Source organism: Pyxicephalus adspersus, chromosome 5 (assembly GCF_032062135.1).
Source record: "Pyxicephalus adspersus chromosome 5, UCB_Pads_2.0, whole genome shotgun sequence".
Classification (NCBI taxonomy): Eukaryota; Metazoa; Chordata; class Amphibia; order Anura; family Pyxicephalidae; genus Pyxicephalus; species Pyxicephalus adspersus.
Genome location: NC_092862.1, coordinates 86,901,881 through 86,919,639, shown reverse-complemented (window position 1 = coordinate 86,919,639; position 17,759 = coordinate 86,901,881). Strand labels below are relative to the sequence as shown.

General features: G+C 39.2%; 1 protein-coding gene across 1 annotated transcript in view; it reads left to right on the top strand.

The window, feature by feature from the left end:
• The window catches only part of SACM1L (SAC1 like phosphatidylinositide phosphatase), a gene marked incomplete in the record, with an annotated part of 118,278 nt that extends 102,722 nt beyond the window's left edge, over nt 1-15,556 (top strand). Inside the window, 6 exon segments of the mRNA XM_072412027.1 lie at nt 4,129-4,198; nt 8,934-9,006; nt 12,508-12,601; nt 14,122-14,214; nt 14,899-14,956; nt 15,052-15,556. Of these exon segments, the coding sequence (XP_072268128.1) occupies nt 4,129-4,198; nt 8,934-9,006; nt 12,508-12,601; nt 14,122-14,214; nt 14,899-14,956; nt 15,052-15,188 (525 nt within the window).
• Nucleotides 15,557-17,759: the final 2,203 nt, after the last annotated feature.

Genomic DNA, 17,759 nt, shown 5'->3' with positions numbered 1-17,759 from the left:
GGCTGGAGGGCTGGGTAATTCCTAAGGAAGCCCTGTACTATCAGGTTCATGATGTGAGCCAGGCATGGTACGTGTGTGAGTTTCCCACAACACAGGGCTGGCAGCAGATTGGCCCCATTGTCACACACAACCTTGCCTGGCTGAAGTCTATTGGGAGTTACCCATATATCCTCCTGCTCCCGCAAGGCACTTAGAATGGCTTCGCCCGTGTGGCTGAGGGAACCCAGGCTTCGCACCCTCAGGACTGCATGGCAACGTCTGAGTTGTGCACCGAAATAGCAAACTGCAGGTTGTTGCTTCTACTGCATCTTCCCCTGCTGCCACCAAAGTTACCCAGTGAGCTGTATAGGAAATGTATCTTCCCACTCCATGCTTGCCCGACCAACTGTCGGTTGTCAGGTGCACCTTGCCAGAAACTGAGTGCTGCAGTTCCATTGACACATTGCTCTGCACGTGTTCATGCAAAGCAGGAACACATTTCTCTGCAAAATACTGTCGCTTAGCCATAACGTACTGTGGGTTTGCGCAGAGTCCACCAGCTGGTAAGGGAGAAGCTCTAACGCAATCAGCTGTGCAATTGTCACATTGATTAGCTTTGTTTTGGGGTCATTTGGGCCATATTTCCTCTTGTGCTCCAGCATCTGGGGGATGGAAGGTTGGATGCTGCAAAAGCTAACCACAGAAAGATTGGACGATGGGGTAGAAGTTGTGGGGGATGGCAATGATGCCTGGTCTTGACTGCTAACAATGTGACAAACAGCAGCCGATCTGCGTTGAAACTCCTGCTCACCGCTGGTGGAGCCTGAAAAAGGTAATGCTCGGCTACATGCCCCACTCAAATTACTGGCAGCAGCACGGGTAACTTTGGTGGCAGAATGAGGAAAGGCAGCGGCGGAAGATCGAGCAGTTTGAGCCTTCTTCTTGGGCGGAGGTGGTCGCACAGAGCTCTGTGCTTTGACCAGGTGTTCCCGCCAGGTTACCATGTTGTGGCTTTTTAAATGAGTGCTCATGCAACTTGTTCCAAGTTTGTTTGGGTTTTTGCCTCGTTTCAAGTGTTGAGCACACAGTTTACAGATGACCATAGTGTTGTCATCACTATGGACATTAAAAAATGCCCACACTGGCAAACATCTAACTGGGCCGAAAGGTGCTCTGAAGCTGGTGCTCATGGTGGCGGTCCGCGTTGTTATGGCATAGTTGTGGTGACAGCTTCCGACGATTTACATCTATGACTTGCCTCACTGGTACTTGAAGAATGCAGAGTGTGGGCAGCTTTTACCCTCTTCCTCCCTCACCCCCTTTGAGGGCGCTCTGCAACCTCCTCCTCCTCCTCTTTCTCCTCCTCCTGCCTATGATGATCTTCTTGTTCACCCCATGTCGGATCAAGGACATCATCATCATCATCAGAAGAGACAGTTTACCTATGTTTGCCAAAAGGAAGAAGCGGCCTTTTGGAGCCAGTTTGAATTGGCTCGTCTGGCTCAGAGTGTTCAGGTGAAAAGTAAGTGGGGGGAAAGCCTGTGAACTGACTCTCTTCGTCAGATGACTGAAACAACTGAGCATCTTGAAGGAATGCTTGTAGCTCCGCCTCTCCAACCCCTCGGTGGGACTCCTTTACATACTGCTGTACACGTGACTTTCCAGCCGCTGATGAAGAACTAGGAGGAACAGGGGTATCATGGACTGTTTGGGACACCTGTAAGGCATGTGTCTGGGACTGGGATGAAGAGCCTACCACCAACACCAGTGCTTCTTGTTCCTGGGTCTGCAGCTAAAAACAAACTCATACTGCTTTGCTTGCCACCCCTGCCAAACCTGCCCTTTCCTCTTTGGCCAGACATTGTAGAAATTTTTTAGTGTGGCTTGACACCCTGCAAAATACTTTGTAGCTAATATGCCATACGTATATGTAAATTTGTACAGTAAGTGGATTTTTTTATTGGAGGGGAGGGGGGTTTGACACAAAAAATGCAAGTGCTCTGTGTGTGTTGTATGCAGCACTTTCCTTCAGTGGTGACGCTTGTAATATGCAGAACAGTATACAAAATATATACTGCAGTATACACTGTGTCTGTTTCTCAGTACAAGTGTGATACTGTGCACGCAGTCAGCGAGGGGACCCTGCCTCTGGATGCGTGTATGTAACACACTGACTATCTATCTATCTATCTAACTAAAGGTGCGTACACACTTCCAATTTTTATCGTTCCAATCGAACGACGAACGATTGATTGGGCAAAAAATCGTCCGTAATAAAGTAACCAACGACGCCGACGAACGAGGAAAATTGTTGGAAACGAACGACCGGACCGGCGGATCGGATTGGGCGACGATCGTTGAACATCGTTCGTGTGTACGGTCGTTCGTTGATCGTCCATGTTCAGAGCATGCGTGATGAACGAACGTCCGTTCACTTTCCTGTCGTGCACATAGTTCCTCTATCGCTTAAACGATCGTATCTATTGTGTGTACAATATCTACGAACGATCGTGTCGTTACCTCTATGTGCAGGATCGGTGCTATACGATCGTTCATATATATCGTGCAGGAATGTTCGTCGTTCGTTTTCCGACGATAATAATTGGAAGTGTGTACGTAGCTTAACAGTGAAACACTCTACCTATCTGAGTACAGTAGATTTCAGGACTGCACCAATACAATACAATCCAACAATCAATCTGACTAATAGTGTGAGTGTGACACTGTCTAACAAAGTAAAGCACTTTGTTTCACTTTGACAAAGCAAGCCAAGCAACACAGAAAGGTTGTGATGCTAGCAAATCTCTGTCAGGAGTGGTAAATGCAGGCACGCCCTGGCCTTATATAGACCAATGGCTGCCTGTGTGGCATGCAGTGACAGACAGCCAATCGGCTGCCTGCCACAACAAACATGGAGGGGAGCATCCCTGCTGTTATAGGAGGGCCCTAGGCATCATGGGGGAGGTCCCTAGGCATTGTGGGAGGGTCGAATTCGGGGCTTCGAATCCTGCAAAATTCGGGTCGGGTCCGCCCGAATTCGAACGGTCATATTCGAACATTAGGATGACCCGAATTCAAACTACAACACTAGTTAGAAACAATTGCCCATAACTGGTTGTAAAAAAATAGAAATAAAGAAATATAGAAAAAGGATGGAATATTAAAAAAAAAAGGCAGAATGAGCCACGGTTGTGCAAATGTTTATTTAGGGGTATCTGAGTCTTGGGAATTGTTTTGTAAAACCTTGCTTAGGTATGGTCATGAGTGTCTTTTTTAGGAGTTTAACCACAAGTTGTTTGGCCTTGACTAAGAAAAGGTGAGTTTGCGCCTTGACACTTCATATATTACGTCACAGGGCTAGAGGGACAAAAGTGGCTGGGTAGTCTGTCTTATTGACCCCATTTTAATTTCAAAATTTGCACTTATCAAAACACATGATGTTTTTAGATATTGGAAGGTAGAACCCAAAGATAAAACATGTTAAATGTTGTTTTAAAGGACCATGAAAGCAGTGCAGAGTAAGAAACTTATTAATACAAAATCTCTTTTATAAAGGCAAGTGGAACACTGAAAGGTTTTTTAATGTTTTACTGAAAGGTGATCTAAAGCTGTCCTAATGACCCCTGCACCCACTCTGCACAGCAAGGGTTAAATGCTTATAAAGTTTAGAGGTAAAGGAGTGGGATGTAAAACTTTCCTTTTTCCTCATTTTGCCTACAAACTGTTTTTTCCTGTTTTGTAAAGTGCTTCAGAATGCTGATGGCCCATTGCCTTTTTTACATGCAGTGAAGGACTGCTGTTGCTTTCCTTGAAACCTGCTAGAGCAATGATAAGGGCTCTAGACTTGAAGAGCAGTTAACCACTGCAGTGGAAGGAGGCCCCACAGGAATGATGTGTTTTTTTCTTCAGTCTGGAATGAGGCTTAAATGATCTAGAATTTGCAATGACCTGAAATTACACTTTGGGTAGATAGATTTTGAAAAATTCAGATAACTTTGTGAAGGTTCACAGACATAGTCTGGTAAGTGTAACATTAGGCGAACTACTATTTAGAATTTTATATATAATGATATTACTTACTTTCCTAAATATTCTTTACTTTACTTTAGTTCTGTTTAATTATTGAGTCTTTTAATGTTCAAATTTTAGCGACTTGGCGTGCTTCATATTGGACAGAGGATTGAGGAGCAAGCTCAGTTTGAAAAAATATACAAAAATGGTATGTTTTCTCCTATTTTTCAAGTGGTCAGCAGTGTGAAAACTAGACATTCTACAGTATATTGTTCTTTCACAGTAAAATTGAGATCTGTAAAAAATTGCCTGTAAGTCCTTGTGTAGAAGCCCACACATGTGATAACGTGTCTTTACAGTCACTCAGATCACATGAACGGGCCTCTACACATATTGACAGTGAAACATTTTTACACCCACTGCACCATATGCCCCTTGTTCATCTGCCTTTCTGGTATGTCTGGGATGATCATAGTGGTTGTAAAGATGAAGAGCGCAGGGATACAGTGATAACTATTTGCTGATCTTCCCTTTGTAGAATCTGTGCTTAAACAGCTCCTGTGCAGAGGTGACTTTAGGAATATCTTCTTAACCTCCCTGGTGGTCCAATTATGTCAGTTTTTTTTATGCCAAAAGTTGAACATTGTTTTGCATGGAAATTTGTTTTTTTATTATTGTAGGCCTGTAATTCTTAGTAATAATTCCTGGTTATCATAAAGTTTGAAACACAAATCATAAATTATAATGATTATAAAAAATAATGAAATAATATAACAACAATGTAATTTAAAAATTTTATCAAATCAATAACACTGAAAAGTGTCCAAACAAGGGTGCAATATTACTGATAAATTTAAAATTAATGTCTAGTAGACATCCTGGGTATGATGAATTTTAAAACATGGTACTGCACAAAGTCACAATCAGGACAGTAGAACCTGGTTTGCGTTCGGATCATCCTTCCACTGTCATCCGTCTTTGAGCATTAAACCACGCACATCCTTGTAGGTCCTGCCTTTTTCTCGGTTGGTGGGATGCAATCTGAAGTGACGACCAGTTAGGCGTTACGGGTTGACAACTGCAACAGCACGACATCCAGGTCTATTCACGGCCATTGATGGTGCTTGGTGGTTCTTGACAATAGATTCGTAAACATTCCAAATTAAGTCAGAATGATTCACAGGCCTGTCACTCTTTTGCTGAAAAAAATAGTATCTTTCCTCAGAAAAAATGTTGTGGTGAATTAAGCATGTGTGCAGGAAAAGTCTTACAATATGCTAAGCAAGTTCACAAAGTAAATAAAAAGAAAACTTTTGAGGATATGAAGTGCTTGATGGTACAGATCAGTTCATGAGAAAATACGATGGTCCAATCTCTCTTTACTAACTGCTGATATCATGCTAGTGTCTGTCTGTAACTTTCTCGCCTGACATAGCTGCCTCTTTTGTTAAAAGATCTGCTTTAGCATTCCCAATGCTCAATTCATCATCATCATCCTTGGGATGGCTTGGCACTTTAACATTAGCATAGTCACAAGAATTTTCAGAAACTAGATCAAAACTAGATTCCAAAGTGTCTTTCTGCGTCAACACTTTATTTGAAGAATCAACAAAACCTCATCTTTTCCAAATCGGCAAATCTGTAAGTGATCTAACTACATATGAGCTGTCACTGTAAATTACCGAAGGTTTCCTGTTTTCCTCTTTATCAATAGTCAGAACTGCTTTAACAGCTTCTAACTCTGCTCTTTGCGCTGAAAAGTGTCCTGGTAATTTGTTTTATTCCATAATCTCTTTCAGGGTACCAGATGGCATAACCAGTTACATATTGCCCATCTGAAAAAAGCATAACCCATCAACAAACACAGGTTCATCAGTCTTTTCTGCTTCTCTTCTAAAAAGAGAAAGATATGTTTCCTCAAAGCCTTTTTCAAAGTTTCAAAGCCTTTTTCAACTGGAGTCAAGTCTGGAGAAGTAACCCAATATCCTCCAATTTCCTCCCTGCGGTTGCAACAACACTGCTGATATTGTTGTATCTGATGTGTGTATTTGCAAAGCAAATGGAACTGAAGGTTCAACCGTAGCTAATGGAGAAGCAGACTGTAAATCTTTTTTAAAGGTCTCAAAAGCTTGTTGCTGTTTCTCTTCCCAAGGTCCAAAAAAGTCATTATTTTTCAAAAGATCAAATAGTGGTCAGGATTTTTCTGCAAAACCTTTCACAAATTCTCTAGAAAAATTGACTAATCCAAAAAACTGTCTCAAAGCTTTGTGGGATGTTGGAACTGGGAGATTTGAAATAGTTTTGATTCTTTCTTGTGTTTGTTGTCTCACACCAGGTTTGATAGCAACCCAAGAAACTTAACCTCCTTCTGCATTAGCTGAACCTTTTCAATTTATTCAATTTCAAACCTCCCTTTTACAGCAGTGAAAACAACTCGTCTAGCAACAACAGGTGCACTTTTTCAGTTTCTGTCCTGAGCAACAGGTCATCCACATACTGTAAAAGACACTCCGGTCTGGAGAATTTTTGCAAAACCTTGGCCAATGCCTGGTGAAAAACACCTGCACTAATGTGTAAACCTTGTGGAAGCCTAGTAAACACATATTGCTCATTCTGAAAAGTAAAACCAATTTTATTTTGACAACTCTTTGTCAATGGTATTGGGAAAAAGCCATTGGAGATGTAGAGCACAGAAAACATGTTTGCAATAATTTGTGACATTATATCAGGGATCTCGGAGACAATGGGTGCCACATTTGGAGTATATTTATTTAACATCCTCATATCGAAAAGCAATCAAAGAATTATCCGGCTTTTTTTTTGGTCCAAATTGGCGATGACTTAATTTGCTTTTCTAATTACTCCTTGTTCAAGAAACTCTTGAATGATTACTGAGAGTGATTGAATTGATTCAGGATGCAATCTGTATTGTTTCTGTGGAGGAGGATCTTTACCTTCCACATTCACAATAGTATCTTTCATGAGTCCCACTTCATTTCAGAACTACACTGAACTTCATTTCAGAGACCACAAATTTGGATACTTATGAGCTATTTGTTGTAAATGCAAATTGTCTCCCACCTCAGGCCACTTATGTTCTAAAGAAACTTTTTCAGTGACACATATGCTTCCAGTTGTGCTGTACTCTGAGGGATCAATCAATTTTGATTTATGCTAAGATGCATCTTTCCACATAACACTATTGCCTAAATCAATAATCGAATCCTCTCCTTTTCATAATGTCAGTTCCTTTGATGTTCTCTGCACCTTGACAAAACTATATGTCTATGTCCGTATTTAAATATCCAGGAATTTCAAAAGAAACATGGAAAATTAAAGTAGCATTGGAACTACCTTGCCATCAAAACCCACAATTGTACATACTGGTGCATTTGATTTATATGGCAATTTACAATTTGTTACTCGGTTGTGCTCCAGTGTCGATCAAAAACTTTGTGTCTTGCACTTTTTTTTTTCCACATTCATCTAGAGATACAGGGACTATATACTCTAGAGCAGGGCTGTCAAACTCAAATACACAGTGGGCCAAAATTAAAAACTTAGACAAAGTCGTTGGCCAACCTTGAAATTTATTGAAAAAATTGAGGGGACGCTTGTGCGTCTTGACTGACCACGGAAGATGCCTATAAAATCCGCCTGCACTAAACTCCTCGCCCCTCTAACTCAAAAAACCTCCTGGCACCTCCTATATCTAGCTGAGGGGGAGTGCTGGAAATGCCAGAAGTGGCCAATGTGGGGCTAAATCTTACGAGGGGCCTGTCGCTTGATCATCTTCATTGAAATAGCACCGCTACTACAATTCCCTGCATTACTTGCATATATAAAACAGTCCAATGCAGGGCCACGCTTAGAGAAGGCCGCTGGTCCAAAGACGCGAGTGATGCCAGGAATTGTAGTAGCGGCGCTATTTTAATGCAGCGGTGGGCCAGCTGCAGTTTATATATGCTCTGCCCCTGCTCTAGGGGCTTAGTATATAAATCTCGTTCCAGTCATGGGGAGGGTAACAAACCTTGTTTATCAATCCCCAAATTGTCATTTTGAATTGACAACTCCCTTACCTGTCTTATTAATGGAGCATAAGGGGACTCTGGAAAATTTGTCCCAGGATTTACAAGAGCGGATGTGACACAAGGAACTAATCCATTTTCCTTGCCCAAATTCTTTGTTTGAATATCTCCTAAATATTTCCTACATTGATATTTCAAATGTCTTGGTTTCACAGACAGTAGATTTTGAATAAACAAAAGCTTTCGCCTTCCCTCTGTCTTGTTTTAACTCTTGCCTTACTGTAGGATTTGACATGTGTTTGCTTTTAAACTGCCCCCCCCCCCCCTTCCTTGCTCTGTGCCTTTAAAATCAGATACAGTCTGCTTTTAAATTTCCCGCCTGACTACGCTTGCCCAGCATACCGACGCTTCACGCATCACACCGAGAATGTGATGCAGAAGCTGTCCGGGGATCAATGAGGACACCACAGGATCGAGGGGTGCAGGTAGGAGTTTTTTTTTTCCTACCCCAGGTGTGACTCGGGGTTACCGCTTTTTGCATTTCACCTCGAGTCACATTCGGGAACACCGCTAGGGGGTTAAAGAAAACCTCCATTTTTCTTTCATATAGTAATCTATATTTCAAAAATAGAATCCCCCCTTCATACACAAACCCACACGTGTACTTACATACTTAAACACATGCATCAAGTGTGTACAGAAAATGAAAAACTACCATCTTTTCACTCGAATGTGTTTTGATGGGATGTTTTTAGAGTTAGTAAATTTGAGGTCCAAATAAGGTCTTACGGTGGGGGGAGAGTAAAAAAAAAAAATGGTAAATGGTAAATAGTCATAACAAAGAACATATTGGTTCTGTATAATTTCTTTTACAGTTTTGTTTATTTTTATTTAACACAAACAATGTATTTTCAGCTTGGGCTGACAATGCAAATGCATGTGCAAAGCAGTATGCTGGAACAGGGGCACTGAAGACAGACTTTACAAGGCAAGTTGAATATTTCAAGTAAATTGTTTTACAGTATATTGAATATGGATGCTTTTTAGACTCATTATACATGTTCAATGTTCTAATAATATTTTTTTGATAAAATGGTCAAATTACAATCAAGTTTTTATTTAGATTTTGGTACTGGTTAAATATATTTCCAACCACTACTTTCCTGATTACAATTGTCACAGAACAGGAAGTGAGAAATTTTATTAATATACATTAAAGTACAGATTTACAATGAAAACATAACGAGAAGGGGATCGCCCTATTCTCTAAACTATATATGCAGCTGTTCTGGGGCTTTTCCTTAGGAGATCTTGTCTGCTTACTCCATGCAACCACCACCCAAACTGAAATCTTATTCTTCTGAATAGGGCGAGTCCTCTGATTTTTGTGGTTTACTCACTTGACATTCTTTGTTTTCATGTTAAAAAATTCTTAATTTTAAAACATTACACAACTGAATCTGTCTGAACCTGCTGTTGATGTTCAACACATTTTACTTATCAGTCAATTACAATTGTTACCTGTTCTAAATATTAACCTAAAATAAAATTGTTTTGAGAAAAAAGACAGACAAAGATTATAACTTGTTTTCTAATTTTACGTAAAGTGCTTTTATTGTTTTCTGTTTTAGAATGTATACTAAATAACTGTATGTGAGGTCCTTTCAAGCAATCCCACACCACTCCACCTTCCTTTAGCAATAACATGGGCAACAAATTTCTCAACTAGTGGCAGAAACCAGGGAGAAAGGTGTGGTAACCCCCCCCCCTTCCATGTCCTGTGACAGTGCTAGTAATTGGCTCATGGGAGGAGTTCACATATCTGGAAGCACTGGGTGCTTTGGACAAAGCAACCAGGAGTGGTGAGGAACTATTGAAAAGGTGTTTATCATTACCCTTGAGGGGTACCCTCAGGCATTTTGCTTTGATTAGAGTGGTAGTAATTCTTTGAAAAGATTTCATGGTTTTCTTACAAGAACATTTTTTTACAGGTGTTTTTACTGGACATATAATAATAAATTAATTGATGGTATTGATATGATATACTTTCTGGGCTCAGAAACAAATTCTTCTTTCCCCCTCTTAGGCTAAATTGACCACAGATGCCTAGGGAAATGTGTCTAGACCATAGATTTGCAACGGGGGCAGTACCACCCTCCGGTGGGCACTAAAAAAAAATAAGAGGGCATTTCTTGTGCACAACTTTTTAAGGGGGAGTTGAGGAACAGCCACCGGCCTCTTGGGCAAAATGCACAGGGATTCCTCTCTCTATGCCCAGATATTCCTCCTCCGTTTCATTCACAGCCCTGGCTGCATTTGCATATGGGTGGCCCAATAGTGTGCTGTCATGGGTGGGGGTGGAATAGACAGGTGTCCTGTCTGCACGTGCATCTCCCATCTTTTCCAATAAGATTGTGCTTCAGTGTGAGCTTCTATAGACCTCAGAAATCAGCTGTGCTGCTCCCTGCCCACCTTGCATTGTGAAATAATCCTACCCCTTACACCCTGTACACCAGCAGCAGCTGTATGAGAGTTGTGTCTGTGTCCATGCTGCTGTCATTACCCACAATGTATAAACCTTCATATCTCCCACACCAATTGTTGTAAAAATGTGACATTTTCAGGGTACACAGGGGACACTGAGAGCTGATACTAAACGTAATTTCCCCTAAACATAACAAGTTGTTAGATACGGGGTCTTAAACATAAAATCCTAATAAGAATCAAGGATCTATTCTCATTAAAGTGGACCTAAAGCAAAAATAAAAAAGATGAGACCTTTTTTGCACAGATCTGTAACCTATGCCGCTGTATTTGTAAAAAAAAAAAAAAAAAAATTTACTGCCCATGTGCGATCTTTTTTCGCACAGGCATTTAATGAAAAATAATGGTTGTCTACTCTTCTATATTAAAAAAAATTGTGGTAATTGGCTATTTCAAGACCAGGGTCCCCACAATTGAGTTTACATATTAAGGACCCCCAGGGGCCACTTCAATGGCATTGAACATTAGGGTGCTGCCAATTGTCTGTGCCCCAAATATAAATTTGCCTGCTCTCCAAACTTTAAGGCTTCATTCAGACTGGTGGTGAGGTGACATATGGTTACCCCTTCCTCATTCCATGAAACCCTGCTTAGGGGGAGACGCTCAGTACCGCTCACTGCAGCTGAAAGTCAAATCTGCAGACGCTGCTGTTCCAGGGACTGAGCGGCTGGCAGGGTGCCTGTTGCACAAAGCTAGCCACTTGCCACCAAGCTCATCTCACTAATATTTGTATATTCATTATATATATATATATATATATATATATATTTAATTATATACAGTAATACACCAAAATTGTTAATATATTCTAATAAAATAATTTCAATCTGTCCTTGTTTTTCAATATATTGTATAGTTAACCCAAGGGGGGCGCTATCGAATCATTCCTTGGGAAAAAAAGGGCTCTCACCTAAAAAAGGTTGGGAACCCATGGTCTAGACTTAAAGGTTAAAGCTAATGGACTTCAGCTTAGTTAACTATGTAGTATATTATTAGATATAATCTAGTGATTGTGTTAGTAGTATTCTAATGTTTAGTGTCTGCTTCTCTTTCAAAGCCAAGTTTTACATGCAAATTATTTTCAGTTGCATGCAGGACCATAAAATCTAAACTAATCTAAATAATCACTTACAGACTTTTACTGGCATTACTTATATGTTAAAACCACTTTAAAGCTGCTCTACTTGTACATCTTTTTCCACCGCCAATTGCAATTTGAACAAATGCTGACGCACTGTGCAAAACTACAGTGATGTGCTTTATACATTTGTGAGAATGGAATCATACTGGAACTGGACAGTACGGCTATCCTAAAATTTTTTTTAATTGAGTTATTTGTTCACCTTCTCTATTATGATATATATGGATCTCTGCTCAGTTGCTTACTTTTATCAGATGACAACTGTCAACTGTACAATTGTACTACATCGTTTTCCTCTTGCCCTATCTCTAAAAGACACTATGGGCAGTTGTGCTTATGCACATGGTAGATGCATGGACTGCTTTTGTTAGTATCAGAAAGTTGGTGAATGCGCAGCCAACACAATCATACGCAGCCAACACTGGAGCGAGTAAATTCAGACTACATATGGCTGAAAAAAAACGGGCTGCAAAAAATGACAATGAGGCATGACTCAGTACTTTTGCAACTAATGGTCATACAGTTAGGGTTTTGTTGGGGCCACACATCTTTTGGTATTTGGTAGAAATCTAGATTATATTCTTTATTTATGACAGGTCTAACTATGTGATATTACCATATACCATCAACTTATGTTTTTAAAAAATTCAATCACTATTTATTGTCAAAATCTCATACTGCTAGAAAGATATCTGAGTTATCTTTTTAATTGCATGAACTTTATTATGTCATACAGCAATTTAATGCTTTACATTTCTGCAATGCAAAGTGTACATTGTTTTTCTTTCTTTTTTTTTTTTTCAGGACCGGAAAGCGAACACAGTGGGGACTCATAATGGATGGCTGGAATTCCCTCATACGATATTATAAAAATAACTTTTCTGATGGGTTTAGACAGGTAACATGCTTTTCGTTTTTTCTGTTGCTGCCTTGGTGTACATGTTGTATAAAATTATATACTAAAAAATCTTTAGTATATTTATCAATTGCATCATACATTGTTTAGGTTTTAAAAAAAAAAAAAAAAAATCAAGATGTTGTTTTTGTAAATTCATGACACACCGGAATTTGTTGTTTTACAATTTAGGTTATACTTATAACTTAACCTACTCTCTTACTTTGACGAACGCCCTCACCCTGCGCATAGACTTTCCAGCACGCTCAGCAACAGTCCATGCACCAGCAGGCTGAGAAGGGCCATCACTGGGGCAAGGTTAACCCATTTTCGGGTTAGCAAGTTACACTATTTCAGTTTACACTTTTTATAGTGTTTAATAACTAAAAACATACAAAAACCGTGCATAAACAAATACAGAAAAATAAAGACTAATCAAAGAAAAACAGCAGAACAATAGCAACTGTGTAAAATAAAAGTTACAATTTGTAAAAATTATACTTAGGTAGAGTTGGTTTGCCTTGGTCCAGGTTACTATTAGAGTAACTGGGCTCCCGACAGTGCTCAATGTGTCAGTGTAGTTGTCCTTTGCAACAAGATGGTATCAGTGAGAGCTCCCTCTGCAAGGCTTACATTGCTTTTTCTATGACAAACACAGAGGTGGGACTAATAGGACAATCCAATGATAGCAGGGTGGGGGTTGTCTGAGGGGACTGTTTCCACATGGAGTATGATGCTTGTGAACACTTCCAAAATGCCCTTGTTCTAGCCATTATTAAGGATTTCATAAGTACAGGTTTTATGAAATGCCAACCCCCAGAATATTAGTGCGCACAAAATATGTAGTTCACAGAGACCAAACTAGGCATGTCTGGGATTTATGGTTCACCAGAACAGGTTAAATATGGTTTCCAGGCTTTCCTGAGGCCTTGGACACTAGGTCTCAAAATGCTCACTATAACAATACAGGTACAGATCAGCCAACTACTACTTTATACAGAACAGTATAGTGGAAATAAAAAGATTATTAATAAATGGGGTTCTGAATACAGCTAGAAGGTCAACCAGAGGCCACTCTACTAGCATTATCTAAATTTTATGACACCTGGAGTCACAAAAGTCCAACCTTCACAATGGGTGTTGTAAACTAAAGTGTCTAGAAGGATGCTTGTTGTCAGATCAAAAAATATCTGATAAGGATAAGGACCCTGGTCCCTTGTATTTTTAAAAGACCCTAAAAAGAGAGACATTTGTTCATTTTAAGGGGAGATCAGACATTAATGTTAATCTCCCCTTAATCACACTTAAAGACTGGTGTCCTTTGCTCACGAGTATACCTGCCAACATTAAAAAAAAAGGACTAAAAAAAGAAGAATTGACTTTCACCTAAATTCAAAGGCTCGGGATTATTATAGTCAATATATGAGACTAGTGTTAGGATAAGAAATTTAGCATGTTATCATTTGCTTTATAGTCTGAAAATAGAAGATTGTCTTTTTTATATATAGATTCTATTTTTATAGGATTCAATCGACTTATTTCTTGGAAATTACACTGTTGAAGAAGCCTATTCTTCTAGTCCTTTACAAGTGCAGAAAGACTGGAAATTCTTGGCAGTAAGTAAAAGCCACCACATTTTGCAAACCATATTGTACATTTTTAGATACAGATTTAGATTCTGTCTTTTGTCTTTTTGTCTTGTTATTCATTCTTAAACATTACTTCAACTAAACTTCCAATTAAATTAGGAGTTTTAAAAATTGACAGGTGCAAACTACTGTAATTTTTGTGTTAAATGATTGGGTCTCACTACCACCCAATGTCTTCTTACTGGTTTAAAACCAATTTCCAATGTGTAAACAGTCTTTTTTTTTTTCATTCTTCAAGTCAGCAAAGATGTCCCCTTTTATCAACTGCATCATCACAGGAATGAAATGTTAATCTACAAAATGTTAATGTATTGTTTAAGTAATTTAAAGTGGTACTCCGTGCTCCCCACTTTTATTTCAGATATGTTACAGGAAGTTAAAAGAAATATATGCAGTGGGTTGGGAAGTCCTTTGACAGATGTTACTGGAACATGAATGTATATTGAGAGACCATCCTATTCTTGTTCCAGTGACTTCTGAAGTGTGATTTGGAGGAGCTGCTGCTAATTTCTTGATGATAGAAGTTGCATATCTTCTATTCCTTTTATTTGTGTGGGAAGAGGGTTGTAAAGTTTTGCTATGGTAAATATGTACTATATTAAAGTTTTATTTGGTGTATTTTAAATACTCATGTTATTTTATTTTTTTCAGTTGCCAATCATCATGGTGGTTGCTTTTTCAATGTGCATTATCTGCTTGCTCATGGCTGGTAAGACAGCACAATATTGATTACTGGATTGCTAAGATAAACTTTTTTTGTAATTTAAAAAGTACTGAAGTAAATTATCTGCTTTTCTTTCTAAGGTGACACATGGACAGAGACTTTGGCCTATGTACTTTTCTGGGCAGTTGCTAGTATTGGAACAGCCACCATTATTCTGTACAATGGGAAAGACTTTGTAGATGCCCCAAAATTGGTGCAAAAAGAAAAGATGGACTGAATAATTGCTTGTAAGAAGAATGATGGCAGTGATTGTTGCACAAGCCATAATTGGAGTTTTTACTGATCTGCTTTCAAATATACATTAAAGCTGTTCTTACCTATCCTGAACTTCATTTTAAGCCATTGGATGAAAAACATAAGATATTGAGAACCTATTACTGATCTGTGTTTCATTGTCAAGGTATTTTCAATTGGACAATCTGTAACTATTAAAGAGTTACAACATGGACTTCAAAATATAGTAGTAAAGAAAAAAACTTTAATTTTGATCCACATGCCTTATAATTGTCACTCAGTTGCAACTGTGTTTTAAATAAATAGTTTAATGATAATTTGCATGAGCAATAAAAACTGTTGATTTTTTTATCTGTTTTTTTTTTTTTTTTAAAGTGCATGTTTTTTGATTTTAGTTTTTAAAACAATTTTTGAGTAGATTGGGACATTTTTCTTTGAGTACATACAGCAAGAAATATTTTTAGAAGACTAGAGAAAGGATATATCATTTTAATTGGTGTCTATGTTCTCACTGTTGTGATATGATCATCTATAATATTGCAAAATATTAGCATTATGGCCACGTCATTCAGAGTAACCATTGTACACTTTAACAGTAGTTCAAGATATGTTTTTTTCGATTTACTTGCAAAAATGTTTGCTAGTTACCTAATGACATCCTTATCTTCTTGTTTAACCAGGTGAGCGCTGGGGAGTCTTTACACACTCTTAGCATTTTTGTCATGTTGTAGAGAAATGGTAGTCAAATTACTTAATATAGAGTGCAGCACCTGGCATTACCAAAGGGCCCACATACAATTGAATGTTTTACAACAGTAGGCTGTCAACAACTTTAGGTTTATGCACCAGAAGATGGTCAGAGACTGTGAACATATCTTTAAATTTTGTTGGAAACTGGGGATGTGCTTTAGGAGATGATCATAAACTAAAGACCCCTTAAACAGGACTGCTATAGAGACAATGGCTATTACAGCCCATTTACGAGTTAATTTTTCCATAATTTTATGGTTTCTATTTTTGTGTTTTTGTTAAGACAGCCAAACGAGCAAATCTCCCTTAATGGCTTGGGCAAGGATAAAAAATGACACTTTTTGCAGGAGCCACAGGGACTGCACAGTAAGTGCCAAAGTTCACTTTTATTTTTCCAATATGTTTCCAATATCAAACAGCTTAAACTGGAAACAAGGTCATATGTTAGGGTCCAGGTGGAATCTAAAGTCTGGTGTGCCCCAAAAGAACATCCAAACACCCCATGAAGAGTTTTGTTTTTCATAAGTCCCAAGAATGCAGTAAGATTCTTCAGCCTTATTTTATTATCTCAAAGCCATAAATCAGCGTATTGGAACGGTTTCAACTGGTAGGGGTACAGCATCTATAATAAAATGTCTAAACAGAAAACATAAGGGCTTTAGTAGGTAAGATTTTGTGCTTTAACAGGACAAAAACAGATCTGTTGGTATAATATTACTTGGTAAGTTTCTGTATTTTTTATCATACAGTATCCTAAAAAAAGCACAGTACTGGACAAGACCCAAAAATGTGTAATTTAAATATAGTACTCGACTTCCCTCCTGCATCTTCAGCACATCAGAAAAAAATTCATATACCAACAAGACAAAACCCCATATCCCATTTCCCAAAATCTGCTACTAATGGACAATTAATTAATTAAATGCGAATCTTACTCTTTTGTAAAGAGCATTTAAAATTGTATTTGCATTTAAAAAGGAAGGGGCTAAATCTGTGGCTGAAGATTTCAACATGGAGTATACTAGTGACAACAAGTGCCAAGAATAATCCTTACACACACACAGCAACCTAATTGCCATACAAGAACACTTGAATTCAGAACCCTGGGGGAGAGAGCGCAGACAATGAAAGAGTTGTAAGGGGGGCGCTTGTGCAAAGCAGGCGGGCGGATGTGGGAGTCCTGAGCCTGCTCCATTCTACACCGGGACAAGCAGGGCTGTAAGCGGCCACATCAAGCGGCGGTTCTGGCATCCGGAGGCCCCGAGTGAGGAGCAGTATAGAGGGAGGCTTGCGGCTGGAGAAAATCAGGTGCTGACTCACGGTAAGAACCAGCAGCAGCGTGTACTAACACAGGCAGCCTCAGCATGCAGGAGAGCCAAGATGGAGGATTCCTCCATTCACATGTGTCAGGAAAAGAGCGAGTGTTCTAGTGAAACAGAGATGTATACAGGGAGCCTGCCTTCAACACCAATGGTTCAATCACAGCCTTCAGATTCAGAAAGCCTTTAAAAAAAAAAATCAGTTAATGTTACATACAGCATTGGAGAGTACTACTAAGAAAATTACTCAGCACTTTACAAGGGAGCTAAGAGAAGCTGGGCCAGTGTACAGTACAACTTGAGGGGCGAGTAGACGATGTTACCACTGTCCTAGAGGGGCACGAAAAGGATATTGAGTATTTGAAACAGGAGGTACAGCTTTTACATCATAAAATGGAGGATTATGAGAACAGGGCTCACCGCTTTAACCTCCGCCTACGTGGCATAATTGATCCTAATACAACAGTGACTGCCATCTTTTGTGA